General features: G+C 44.2%; 1 protein-coding gene across 1 annotated transcript in view; it reads right to left on the bottom strand.

Annotated features, from left to right (window-relative positions):
- The window catches only part of Crybg3 (crystallin beta-gamma domain containing 3), a 112,564-nt gene that overhangs the window by 53,330 nt on the left and 45,541 nt on the right, over window positions 1-13,693 (bottom strand). The window contains exons 4-7 of the mRNA XM_213639.11: window positions 6,755-12,896; window positions 5,159-5,203; window positions 4,765-4,880; window positions 3,114-3,261 (exon numbers count right to left, since the gene is read on the bottom strand). Coding sequence (XP_213639.6) covers window positions 3,114-3,261; window positions 4,765-4,880; window positions 5,159-5,203; window positions 6,755-12,896 — 6,451 coding nt within the window. The remainder of the gene's footprint in view (window positions 1-3,113; window positions 3,262-4,764; window positions 4,881-5,158; window positions 5,204-6,754; window positions 12,897-13,693) is intronic.

The following is a 13,693-nucleotide window of genomic DNA, read 5'->3' as shown; positions in this document are numbered from 1 at the left end:
CACACCAACAGAGCGTGTTTATTATATATGACATATAAACTGTGATGTTTGCCTTAAAATAGTTCTCAAAGCAGTTAAATGAATATATCTCCTTTTCAGAAATAAGTTCTAAGTTTCAGTAAACTAAAGAAACACAAGTTAAACGGCCACATATGTGTATATATATGAAGTCTACTTCCTTCGGAAGTTTCATTTCACAATTAGGCAGAAATGCCCAGAATAGTCAGCTGTCAATCTTCAATGGTCCTTTGTGTACAGTTCACAACAGTGCTGTTAGTGCTACTTCAAACACTGCTGTATTAATGTCCCCCTGGGGAGCTGCGGGACAGTAGTGGAATACATAACTAAATGCCTCACACAAACAAGTTTCCTCCGCATTGTGTTACACAAACAATGTCTGGGTGGTGTGCTCTAAAAGGGAAAAAGCTAAGAGGCATTCGTGTCTACAGTAACGCAGGTGGTGGTGGCAAGGCAACCAAGCCATAAGGCCTGAGAGGAAAAATAAGAAGAAAACAAAACGAGAAGCCTTTCGTCCTCAGATACTACAAACCTAGTTTTCACTCAAGTCAGTTGAAAAAGATTTCACTAAGCTGTCTCTGGGGAGGGTTGTCACAAAAATAGCATCTTTTCAAGACTTGTATAATTACTGACAGGCAAAGGCAGCCAAACTCTAACAACTGGAGGATCCTTTACGGTAACCTAGCAACAATAAACAGCTGACTCAGAAGCGGGCAGACTTCATCCCACACTTTCCTACTAAGGCCACCTTTTACTCATAACGATTAACACGCTGAAGTCAAGATTAGAGGGGAGAAAAGTAACAATGAACTGTAGTTAACTAAAAGAGTAGGAAAAAAAAAAAAAACAGCCAATTTTTCTCCCTCTTGCGCAAGATGCCTTTAGTCTCATTTAACGATGTTCCCTCTTCATGGTTTACTAGTGACGGCATCACCTTAAGTGATTTCCAGCCATGATGAAAGGATAATACCTACCCTTAAAGCAAATGTGCAGTGCCCAGTTAAGCATGGGCATGTACAGTACCGGCTCTCATTTCAGAAAAGATCGCCCTGGAGTCACTGCGCGGTCCACAACCCCTAACCCCTGATCACCTCCACTGGCTGCAACAGTGAGCCTTAAACGGGATTTGCGCCAGCCGAACCTGTAGGGCCCTGCTGTGTCTGTTCATAATCAAGCGAAGACATCGTTAAATCGGGGCCTTCAGTTCAGAGGAAAGCAGCTGAAACCAAGATGATGAAGCAAGATAACCTTGGATTAGGCAAGCCTAGGCACGGCCGGAAGCTATCCCTAGGCGGAATTCCGCCATAGCTGGAGAAGAGAGCCCCATGCCTGATTCTCACTTTCTACAATATTCTTGCACTTTCTGTTAGAGGCTCAGTCGTCTGATTTTCCTCCCACGCTAAACGTTGGTCGGGTTGTTGAGGATGTGCGATCAATCACGATACAACCAGAAAAGTACGACTCTGAGCAAACAATGGAAGACAGGGGGAAAATGTGAGCAGAACTCATTTTTTTTCCTCTTAGTATTCTAAACAAAAGGCAGATGTGCAAATATGCACTTAAATTCCCATGCTCAGCAGATTCAATCTGTTTGCTCCTGTTTGATCTAGTGCAGTAGTAGGAATGGCCAGAGGCCAAATCTTGCTCTCATCTCTCCCCACGAGGGCTGGCATGGTGCCAGGGAAGGCTCAGAACCGCAAGCTATGAGATTTCCCCAAGATTCTACCTACAAAATAATAATTCATTTGGGGAAATGTTTACTAAGTTAGATATCTAAATGACCACTTAAATGGGCCTTGCAGATACAATCACAGCTAGTTCCAAATATGGAAGAAGACTCGGTCCCCTTGGCCATGGTAATCTTTGTGCCGTGGACCCACTAACACTCATGCCTTGTTTTACTAAAGAGGCTCCACCAAGACCCATGAGTTTACCACACCTTCTAATCCTCGTTTATCCGTTTAAAATTCTAATTCGGATATCACCTGACTCAGATGAGGTGCGGATCCCCCGTATGCTGGGGATCCGCAGTGTGTACTTTCCAACTCAAATTCTTCCCCAGACTTCAAGCATCCTGAAGACCCAAAGCCTCCAACACTTCTGTTCCCACTGCCCACGACGGTCATTATGCCCATAAGCAGTCACAAGTACTTGTTAGATCTGAATCTGTTTGTAGTTCTGATTTGTATAGAATAAATGTAGACATGTCTTTATCATAACTTGAATATTTCCTTTTTTCAAAGATTTATTTACTCTATATAAGTACACTGTAGCTATCTTCAGACACACCAGAAGAGGGCATCAGATCCCATTACAGATGGTTGTGAGCCACCACGTGGTTGCTGGGATTTGAACTCAGGACCTCTTGAAGAGCAGTCAGTGCTCTTAACCGCTGAGCCATCTCTCCAGCCCACAACCTCAATTATTGTTACACACACATACACACACACACACACACACACACACACCCCATTTCTATGGTCACCATATTAGTAACTGCACTGTATCATGTCTTACATGATTTCCTGAAGGAAATCTCAAGGACATAGAGAAGAGACCCTGTTCGAATCTAAGGTCTGCTCTAATTAGTAATCTAAGCTACCACATGGGATCTTACAAAATGTCCCCAGGTTGGAAGGCTTCTCTCATCTTCAATAATACTTCCTGACAGAAAACTGAACAGCAACACTTTCACCTTCTCTCCCAACTCTGCTACCCCTACTACTATCTCCCAGCACATGCACATAGATACATACCACCCCCAACACACACACATACATACACACATGCAAACACATGTGTGTGCGCACACATACATAAATGCAACAGTCACACAAAGTAGCAGGATTTAAATTAGGAAAAGTTGAATCAACGACCTGTGTTCTTCTAGATTCTGATAGTGGTGATACCTAGAGTTAAGGGTTTGATTTTAAGTTATCGTCTGTTTAAACAACTGATACGCAGACATTTAAGTATGAAGATGAATACATTAGCACAAACAGTAGCAACTACTTTTCAGCCCTGTCAGGCCACAGCGCAACTTTCCTACTTGACAAAAGAGAAGTAAAAGAGTGGGAGGTGGGTAGCTGTATTACCTTTAAGACACGTTTGATAGAGCCCAGGACGAAGGTTCTCTCTGGGTGCTTCCTGTTCTGAAGGAGCCAGTCCCGGTTTAACACTTTTTCCCCTTCTTCCAACACACACTTCTGACCTTGGAAATGGGGTTTCTCATACAAAATCCAGCTAAGCAAAGGGAAGGAGAGGGATCTGGTTAATCTACTTCTCTTAGAAACGGTACTGAGTAGGTAGGGCACAGGCCACTTTGTGCACCTTTTCAAACTAGGTTATCTCGCTTTATTAGCGTATAATATTACTGTTCAAATGATAATCGACTAACTTTCATTTTAAAATAGCTGTACAAATTAGAAATAAAAATACTGATATGGGGTGGGGGTGGGGGCGGGGGCTGGAGACATGACTCAGTAGCTAAGAGCACGTGTGTGCACGTGTGTGCACGTGTGGCTCTTGCAGAGGCTCTGCCTTCAGTTCCCAGTACCCGTATGATCATAACCCCAACCTCAGGAAATCAAACACCGTCCTCTGACCTCTGCAGGCATGCATGTGGTGCACCTATGGACATATAGGCAAAACACTCGCACACATAAACTTAAAACTATTTTATACATTTTTATATAAATATTTTATATAAAATTTATTTAATGTATGTGAGTACAATGTTATTGTCCTTAGACACACCAGAAGAGGGCATCAGATCCCATTACAGATGGCTATAAGCCACCATGTGGTTGCTGGGATTTGAACTCAGGACCTCTGGAAGTGCAGTCTGTGCTGTTAACCACTGATCGCTCGCTCTCTCTCTCTCTCTCTCTCTCTCTCTCTCTCTCTCTCTCTCTCTCTCCAGTTTATATAAAGTTTAAAATGCTAGACTTTGAAGCATGTTACCACATATAGGTAGGCAAAAGACTCATACACATAAACTGAAAAATATTTGAAAAATATTAAATAAATTTTAAAATATTAAACATTGTACCACAGTAGAGACCTGGATATGTATCTATGTACACATATGCTTTATAATATGCCACATACACAAAGCATACATTTATATAAAGATAATTTAAGGACTCTAAGTTATGTTTCTGCCTTCATTTTTCTAACGTTGCGTACTACAGACAAGAATTTGTGTTTCTTCATGAAGACAACACTACACCACGCTGTTTACTGGCCCAGGCTAACCTAAACACTGGACCCGAAAACTCCGGCTCCAGTATGTCCAGCAGTGGCTGTAATAACAAAGGAGGTTTCCCCTCATTTTTAGACCATACTAGGAATTCCTCCACTGTTGAGTGTGCGTGCTGTGCAAACGACCCCATGGGGCCTTCACATTCCATAGTGTCCCACAACTCTGAACTTGTTTTTCAAAGCCATGTGTCACTCAAGGGGACTTGCAAATCTATCTTGATAATACTACAATCGTGAAACTGACCCTGATGGTATACATTACATCTTGCCAAGCACTGCCGGCATCAAGCACTTTAAAACCAGCCTATATAGTGTGTCACAGTGAACAAGAAGAACATGTTACAAAACAGTAAGAGCATTTCAAAGGTCCTCGTACGATGAGGAGAGCGGACATGACTTCAATAAAAGCTACAAAGAGCACAAACAGGAGACGACACGAGTAATCATAAATAACAGGTTATAACATGTCAGAAGGGTTCTTACCAGCCCCTTACAACTTTTATCAGTGCCCCATTCGGGAAAGACCATGCTGTGGCATCAGGGATATTACAGTAGACTTCTTGTTTATATTTACTTCCATGGAGATCATAGATAATCATCTGTAACATACAATAAGCACGTGGCCGTCATGACTAATTCTAATACTGCATAGAACAGTTCAAAATGTCATACAACATAGACAATAAAATTCCCTGCCTGAGGAAGGCAAATGTTGGAAGCAATTACTGCCAATGATAAGTGCTTAAGTGGGAAAGTAGAAATAAAAATACCCCCACTGTTTAAGTCAGTTGAAGCATTTGTCTTCAATTCCATACGCCTACAAGTCACCAACATTATCAAGCATTTGCAGTAGTCCACAAGAAAACATGATGCTTACCTTGCCGGGCCTTGGATTACATCTTAGAGTGAGTCTGTCAACATTCTGAAATAATAAAAGTGGAAGAACTAAGAGATAACTGGGTAAAAAGAATATACATATATTTTGTGTATATGTGTGTGTGCGCGTGCACATGCACATATGTATATACATACATATGTGTGTGTGTGTGTGTGTTCACATTCTTCATAAGCCCATTCATCCCACATTTTCTAGCTAACCATGCCATGTCTACATCCTTCTACAGACTAAAGCAACCAAACTAAGTATAGAAGAAAGTAACACAATGGCCCTGCCTTCCAGAGTGCACGGTGTGGAAGGGGTAAACAGATGACCACGCTCCGATAATAGTTGAAAATGTAGACTAGGCACCAGCAGGGAGGGGAAGCTGTGGGACGGAGGGTATCACAAAGGGCTTCCTGGGATGAGTGGCAGTAAGAGAACTTAAAAGAATGGGATTTTAAAGTGAAAAACTGGAACAAATGGGTTGGAGTAAGTAACGATGGAGGAAATATTTCAAAAAGAGAGCCCCTCTAATAGTTCCTCGGGCTGGAACCAGGGAACTCAGTCAGGCGTGGGGAGAGGACACGGGCAACCCAGAACCCAGGTTTTCTATTGGGGAAGAGTGACTGCTGGATTGGGTGAGTAGTGGAGACCAGAAAACCATCATTTCATGTATGCCATTATTTATTTTAAAACCATCTTGGCATTTAGGGTAACTGCTTAGTATTCAACTACAATCGTGTTACTAAAGCTGTTCAAGATCGAGGTAGACGAAGGAAGATTCTCTAGGAAGTTCCAGAACACTGGCAATGCCCACAAAGAAAGCTCCATGTTAGACATTTGTGTATTTCTAAGCCAAGGAAACAGAGTAGCTGAAATTAAAATCGCTTTTTCAATGTTGATGTGCCTTTTTGGTTTTCACGGTGGGCTTGCTCTGCACACCCTGCTTTGTGTGAAGCAACTCCCAGAAGAGGGCATGCATAATAAGCCAAGAGGTAAAAATGTTACCGCACTTAAAATTTCAAGAGATAGATAAGCTAAGCGGGAAGCAGCAACTTCACCACACACTGTAACTTGAGGAAGTCGGTAAATTACCGCTCCCTTGACGGTGAAAATGTTAACCAAAGGTGTTGAGCTCACTCGTTTCTACAGCGGAGCCTTTACAATTCTGACTGAACGATCTTGCTTTCCGGTTGTGAGCCAATAACTAAAGCACATGCTATACTTCGAAAACTAATCCTCAAGTTTTAAGAAACAAAATTTATACCTCAGAGGGGTGTGTGTGTGTGTGTGTGTGTGTGTGTGTGTGTGCGCGTCTGTAAGTGTGCACACACTTGCGTGTGTCTATGTGTGCCTCTGAACTGAACCTGGGCCCCCATCCCAGGTGCCCACTCTACTACTGATTTACACGACATCCCTTTTATTTATTTTCTTTTGACACAGTGTGCCACTAAGTTAACCAGGCTGGCTTAGAACTTGCAATTCTCCTGTCTTGGCCTTTCAAGAAAAACACGGGTTTTTTTTCTCATGGAGCCTTCGGAGACTTGCTCTGCCTAGAGCTCTGTTCCGCTGGTTCATGATCACAGAACTTACCTCCATGTATGCACTCAGTCTGCCTGCGTGGTCCTGCACGCGGAAATGCTTGGACACCGGCTCCTGAAGGGTGCCACCAAATCTGGTCCCTGTCTCGGAGGAGTGAGTCCGGGAAGTCTGCAAGTACTGATGATAGGCACTCTTCAAAGAAGAATGCAACTTAGAAGTCAGATCGGATTTTTGCAGAAAGGGCACCTTCTCTGGCCACAGGCTATGCTGCAGACTGGAGGTTGTGGGTTCACTGAACTCTACATAAGACTTGGAAATTCCAGCGCTTTCCTGATCATCGTCGGGGTAAAAGGTGATGGAAGGATCCGGCAAGTGGAAGGTAACACGTTCCCTCCTTTCAGTTCTCAAACCTTTACCTGAAGCTGCTGCTACTGCTGCTTCCTCCTCCTCTTCCTCAGCCACCTGTCTGTCATCTCCATCATCTCCATCAAAGTTTCTCTGTAAGCGCTCTGATACTGACTGTAGGAGGGATAAGACGGATGAGGGCTGGTTTGCGCTCTCCCTTGACTTGGTGGAGCCATGGTGACCAGGCGAGACCTCATTGGATAGAACGTCCTCCTGTGAACTGTCATCCTCATAAATGGGACTCAGGGCTAAGGGATAGATTTTGTACCTCTTGGCTTCCACCGATAAGAACATCTCTGAATTGTCTCCATCGAATGCCTCCGCTAGTTTACCTTCTTTTTCAAAATGATGGACCAGGTCAGTTCTGCTCTCAGACCTTTCGCATGCCAGGCCAGGCATGCCACTGGAGGAGGTGTCAGGAAACAAGAGAGACCGTGTTCCTCGTACTTCTGCAGAGATTTTCTTGTCCTCCTCTTGAAGGGGCTCCTCATACAATATAGTAAAGGAAGAACTGTCTTGCTCATCTTGAGACACAAAGGCTAAATCGGACTCTTCCTTTTCTCCTCTATAATCCATATCCCTCCTCTTGTCATCTACTGCAGGAACAGACATTATTTTGTTGAGCCTTACTACTGTGTCCTCTTCTTGAAAATCTGGCATTGCTAAGGCTGGGTAGCCCTCATAATCCCTACTTAGCGTAGGTGACTCATAGCCCCTGAAATGTGAAGCAAGCCTGTCACCATGCAAGATCAAGCCTTCTTTTACTTCACTGGACAGCTCTTCTAGTTCTCCAATGCTCTTCTCCATGTACTCCTGAGGACCCATTTCACTTTCATAGACAGGACCCATGGCCTCCATTCGGGTAATGGTCACCTCTGGTGTTGTTCTATTGGTGCTCTCGATGGCTACCTCTGTACCAACTTCAGGGTTCTTGATGCTGCCACTGGAATCTTCTGGAGCCATTACTTCCATGTTTATTTCAGAAGGCACAGGCTCAGTTCCATTTGTCTCTTCAGTGTCTCTTTGAACCCTCTTTTCCAAGATGTCCAACGGAGAATGTACTGTCTCCTGGTACGTTTCCTTCACATCTAACACAAATGGGACTGTTTCAGAATTTCCTAGGACATCCTCAGCATCCCTTAGAGGAGACATGGGTCTCCCCATCTTTCCGGTAACTCTGTCACTGTATTTTTGATAAATATTTATGACTTCTAGTCTTATAGGCTTCCCCTCAGTACTGTCAGTATCTCCTTCAGAGCCCTTTGGATAAGTATCTTCCATTTCTAGTTCAGCGGGCACCATGCCTGTCACATCGGTCTTTGCAACATCACTTTCTTCCTCCTTCTGGTAAGTGTCTTCCATTCCTAAGGTAACAGTTGTCACTTCGGCCTTTGGAGAAATCCCCACAACATCCTTTTGGTAGAAAATGTCCACGTCTGACATCACAGATGCGACCCCCGTCTTGCCAACATCCCCTTCAGCGTGTTTTTGGTAAAAACTTTCCATCTCGATTGAAATGGGCGCCACCTCAGTCTTTGCAATGTCTCCCTCAGCGTCTTTTAGATGGAGAGCCTTCAGTTCTGACATAACGGGCATGACGTCTGCTTTGCCAATGTCCCCCTCGCTATCCATCTTGTAAGCCTTTTCCATTCCCAAAGTGACAGGCAAGTCCTCGGGTTTTTCAACATGCATCTGAGCATCCATTTGGTAGACGCCTCCTCTCGTGAACATGTTAACCTCTGGCTCGGCTTTCATGATGTTCAGCTCAGCATCCATTTTGCACGTTTTTTCCCTGTGTGGCATAAGAGGGGCTGCTTCGTGTTTCCTAATATTCAGTTCGGCGTCCCTTTTATTCGTTTTTCCTGTTTCCAACATGGAAGGTAGGGCCACCATTTTCCCTACATTCACTTCGTTATCGATTTTGTATGCTTTCCCTAAATCTGACATTACAAGGGGCATGCTCTTATTGTGCCACGGCAAGCTTTTCTCAGATATGCATACGAGGCTATCAGAGAAACTGCTTTTGGAGGTTCCCGGTGCATGGATGTCATCGTTTGCAAGAGGCAAGTTGAAATTTAGTACAAGAGTTCTAGTCTCTTCTGTTGCCATCTTGTGATTATCCACACACTCTGTTTCTGCTGCCTTTCTATAGTCCTCACTGACAAACAAACGCGGCCTCACTTTACCCTCTAAGGACGTAGGGGGCATGCCTTCAGCTTGCACAACTGTCTCTGATCTCTGCAACTTCCTACTGACAGACTGTCCAGCCCCACTTCCAAAACCTGGGGACTCTTGATAGGGAACAATTTCTCTTCCTTTAACGGATTCTGTGCCACTAAGTAAGTGACTTACGGAGGAGAATTTACTTAATACTTCATTTTCACTAATTTCACATGTGCTTTGATTTACTGTCTGTTCTGCTACCAAGAACTCCCTAACTAGAGCATGTGGTTCATCACCGCCATTGCTGTTCCAGATATTTGAAGGGTCAGCCTGAGGTTCAGAAACCCAGGTATTTTCAATCTCATCAAAAGCATCATTTAACAAATTTTCTTGGACTGCATAAGTAACTTCATTGACTAATTCCTTGGCCTGTTCTTCTAACAAATAAGAGCTATGCACTCTATCAAGATCAAAAAGGAGACTTGTTTCACTAACCACAGATGAAACACTGGTCTGTTCTTCCTCTTTGACTTCTGACATATTGTCCACACCTTTCTCGTCCAAACTCTCTTTCAGTTGGATCCCTGCTAACACCACTTCTGATGGGATAGCTTCTTTCACAGTACCTGGATTCATTATATCATCTTGGGCTAGATGCTCCTGGCAGGAACCAACTGTGTGTTTGGATTTTAGTTCTTCTCTGATAGAACTTAAAATCTCCTCAGTCAACGTATCAGCTTTTGCGAGTAAACTACTTCTGAGTAAAAGTGGGTCATGTGCTCTTCTCCTTGCTTCTGTCTGGTCAGCAGATGCCTCAGAACACTGCTGGCATGATCGGTTAACTGACACTGGTGCCCCAGCAACTGTTCCGGTCTCTGCTTTCATGGGATTGTCAAAGTAGGCAGTGGTTGGGGAATCAAGAGATGCCTTCCTAGTATGAGTGCCCAAACCTCCCTGAATGGAGGTCATGTCTGTCTCTTTTGGGTTAGGTATGTCTAATGCCAAATAAAAGCTATTATGGCCCAGTGGGTCAGTAACAGAAGCACCTTCACCTGTGAGATTTACATTCACTTTTAAAGACTCAAAGTTACTTGGGAGATCATGTGAATTTACATCTGTGCTATCTCCTTTAGAGTGACAAGAGGGAGATGTGGAACCAGTGCCAGCACTCTGGAAGTAAGAGTTGTCTCCATGTGAGGAGTCTTCCCCTTCTAACCCCGGGAGAGAAGGCACATTCAGTGAGCTGGAGACCTCAGGCGCTAACACGTTTTTCTCCAAACGGCCATCAGAACCCAGAAAAGATGTATATACTTGTGTGTTGTCAGTTTCTTGGAATTTTGGAGAAATATTGTCTAAACGCAGTTCTTCCATTTCAGAGATGCTAGAACTCTTTTTAGTCCCACACACAGCAAAAGATGGACTGAGTAGGCTAGTGCTAGCTTTACAGTTCTGTGCCATGTGCCTTGTGGATTCCTCCTCTGGAGCAAGATTAATCCCAGGCAGCCTACTTCTGAGAATAGAAGCAGTGGTACCTAGGGTGTTTATCTCTGTTTCTTGTACACTTTGATGTTTAGAGGCAGGGGGAATCCCAGTCTGGTGATTCTCTTTAAAACCACCACTGCAACACAACTCTTTACTCTCTCTGTGATCCACTGGTTGAGCGTCTTTGTCCTTCTCCATACCTAGGTAATTCAACTCCGATAAAACAGTCTCTGATAGCTTTTCCGCAGCTGTTCCTTGAGAGGAGGAAATGTCGCACTGAGAAACATCTCTGGGTTCTGCCTGAGAAACAGGGGGCACAGACAAGGTTTTTCCTCTTCCAGAACTCAACTCAACAAGAAAGCTGCTTTGATCACAAACCTCTAGGTTTCCTAACATTTTAGCAGTTTGGGTTTCCAAGGGAAGAGAATCAGACTTCTCTACAGGGCTCCTACTAGCCTTAGCACTTGAGGACACCAACGCTGCTTTCTTAGGACTGTGAGATGGAACAGAATTGAGATTCTCAGAGAGGTCTCCGGGCTCAAAGTTTAAGAGGCCTAACCCAGCCGAGTGAGTGCCAGGGGTTTCAGGACCTGAAGGGAATTGGCATTTTTCACCATCACGAAGAATGTCCTTAGAATCAACGATGGCAGATGCTTGTCGAAGTTGGCGAGGGGCACGTGGGTTCTCCCTGTCTGCTGCCACAGAATGAGCTCCCACAGCTTCTCTACACTCATTAGGATGAGAACAAACATTGCCCTGTCCAGTTCTACTGGACGTAGATCTCTCACCCTTTAAACCAGGGAAACCCAACTGGCCAAGCCTGTCTGTTCTAGAAGCGGAGGTAGGAGGCGAGGCACTGCAATCAGAAGTTTTACAGTCAAGGTTAAGAGGTGTCTCAGCCTCGGAGAAAACTTCGCCTTGCTGAAGAGGCTCTAGAAGACAAGGAGAATCAGAAATAGGATTCCTGTTAGATTCAGATTTTAGTTCATGCGCTGTTTCACTTTCTGTGCATGCTATACCCACTGAGTCACTGACAGACTTCACAGACCCAGGGTCCTCTTGAGTTTCTCCCATCTCCTGAGGAGGAGTTTGGACATGTGGTTCCACACCAAGCTTTTCTGTTTCTGTGTCACACGGCAGCTCAGTTTCTTTGGGTAAGGACTCAATTCTGACTTCTGGAGCTCTTACATGACTATAAGTTGTGGGCTCGCTCCCTGAGGCACATTCTGTTTCTCTCAAGACTTCTGAAAGCACATTTTTCTGTTTGTCTTGGGCAGGTAGCTTCTTTCCTTCATTTACAAGTCCCGAGTCTGTCACAGCATGTCCCCGGAGAGTGGTAACTCGGGTGTGATTGACATCCTGCCTCGATGGGTTATCTACTGCTGGCTTGTCACAACACTTACTCTCTGGCAACCGTACATCTTCATGCCTAATTGATTTATTCGGACTTGACAAATTTGTACTTTCCATTTTGGTAGTGTCACTCCCATCAGATTTACTACAAGAGAAATCCGAAACAGCGGGCCTCTGCGGCTGAACGCGCTCCTCTGCCGGCACTGACGGCAGCCCATCACTTACGGCAGAGCTGTTTACTCTCAGTGTATTTTCGGTTGCCGTTTTTCTCTGAAATTCTGGACAAGGGCCTTGGCTACTTTTACTTCCTCTAAACACTGACGAACATACTAAACTCCTCTCCATCTGTGAGTCAGGTTCCCCAACAACATAGCTGGGGTTAGACACGGAAGAAGGGGAGGCCCAACTGCTGCTGGGGTCTCCAAGGCTATTTTTATTTAAAATATACTTAGATGAGGCAATTTTCTGCAGTTCTGGGGGGCTTTCCAGATCGTTTTCTATGTTGGTATTTGTTTGGCTATAACCAGAGACTTCCAATGGACCTCCAAGCAAGTGTCCTTTTGTGGTCACGTCTTTGCTGGCTGTGGACAGCGGGACCGTCACAGTGTCCGGTATGCTTCTAGAGCCAGTGCGTGCCTGGGTACTTGAGTCAGAGTTTCCATCCTCTCGGTTTAAGTGATTCACAGTTTCCGACCCAGGCTGTTTCTTCAAATACTTCCTGATTTGTGTAGGGCCTCGGTATGTTGCATATGTCACTGAGGGCTTCTCGGGCTTACCGGCCGTGTCTGTTCTGTGAAGAGACGGTATGGGTATCAGGCAACTGAATTAATAACAGTAAACCAGCAATTGTGAAGCAGATCCTTCAAATGCCATGCCTCATATAATAAGTTTCGGAGAAAATTCTGGGAATCTTTGGTTCACATTTACTGGTTTCATTAAAATTAGTAAAGATCTAAGAAACATCCTGTCATTATCGAGTCTGCATTGATGTTTGAGCTCCTCCTTATCTCAAGGCATAATTCTAACTGTCGGTAACAGAAAGACCATGAAGTGACAAACCAAGACTTAGGCTCTTGTTTGAACCTCCCATATACCCTCCTCTACCTCTACCGGAGGACACTGACTGGGCTCCTGATTAGTACCATTAAACTCACACATCAATGATTTCCCCAGAGTATCATCTACTCCTTTAATGTTATACGCAAATTTGAATGGCTACTTCTTAACGTGTGAATTGAAGAACTTTTACAGAAAAACTCTGGTAAGATGGGTAATTCACAGTTAATACTGAGTACACATTGACCCAATCAATGAGAATTCCTAGCAACTGTCTCTCCTATTAAGTATTTCAAGTATTCAACTCATGAGTACTAAATTGCTTGGGCAAAAGCAGACATCATAATGGAGTTCTAGAAGGACTGGAGAACCAGCCGCAGCAGAAGTTCATGAGGTTCTCCCCCATCTAACTGGCCGTGAAGAAGCTACCTCTAAAGGCTCACACTTATGCCTGGCTGCTTTGTAGCCCTCTGTAAATAAACACCATTCTTAGCTTCCTAATGTTACCATCAAGGGGAAAGTGACCTTAAT

The sequence above is a fragment of the Rattus norvegicus genome, chromosome 11, assembly GCF_036323735.1.
Source record: "Rattus norvegicus strain BN/NHsdMcwi chromosome 11, GRCr8, whole genome shotgun sequence".
Lineage (NCBI taxonomy): Eukaryota > Metazoa > Chordata > Mammalia > Rodentia > Muridae > Rattus > Rattus norvegicus.
This window is presented reverse-complemented; position numbering and strand designations above follow the sequence as displayed.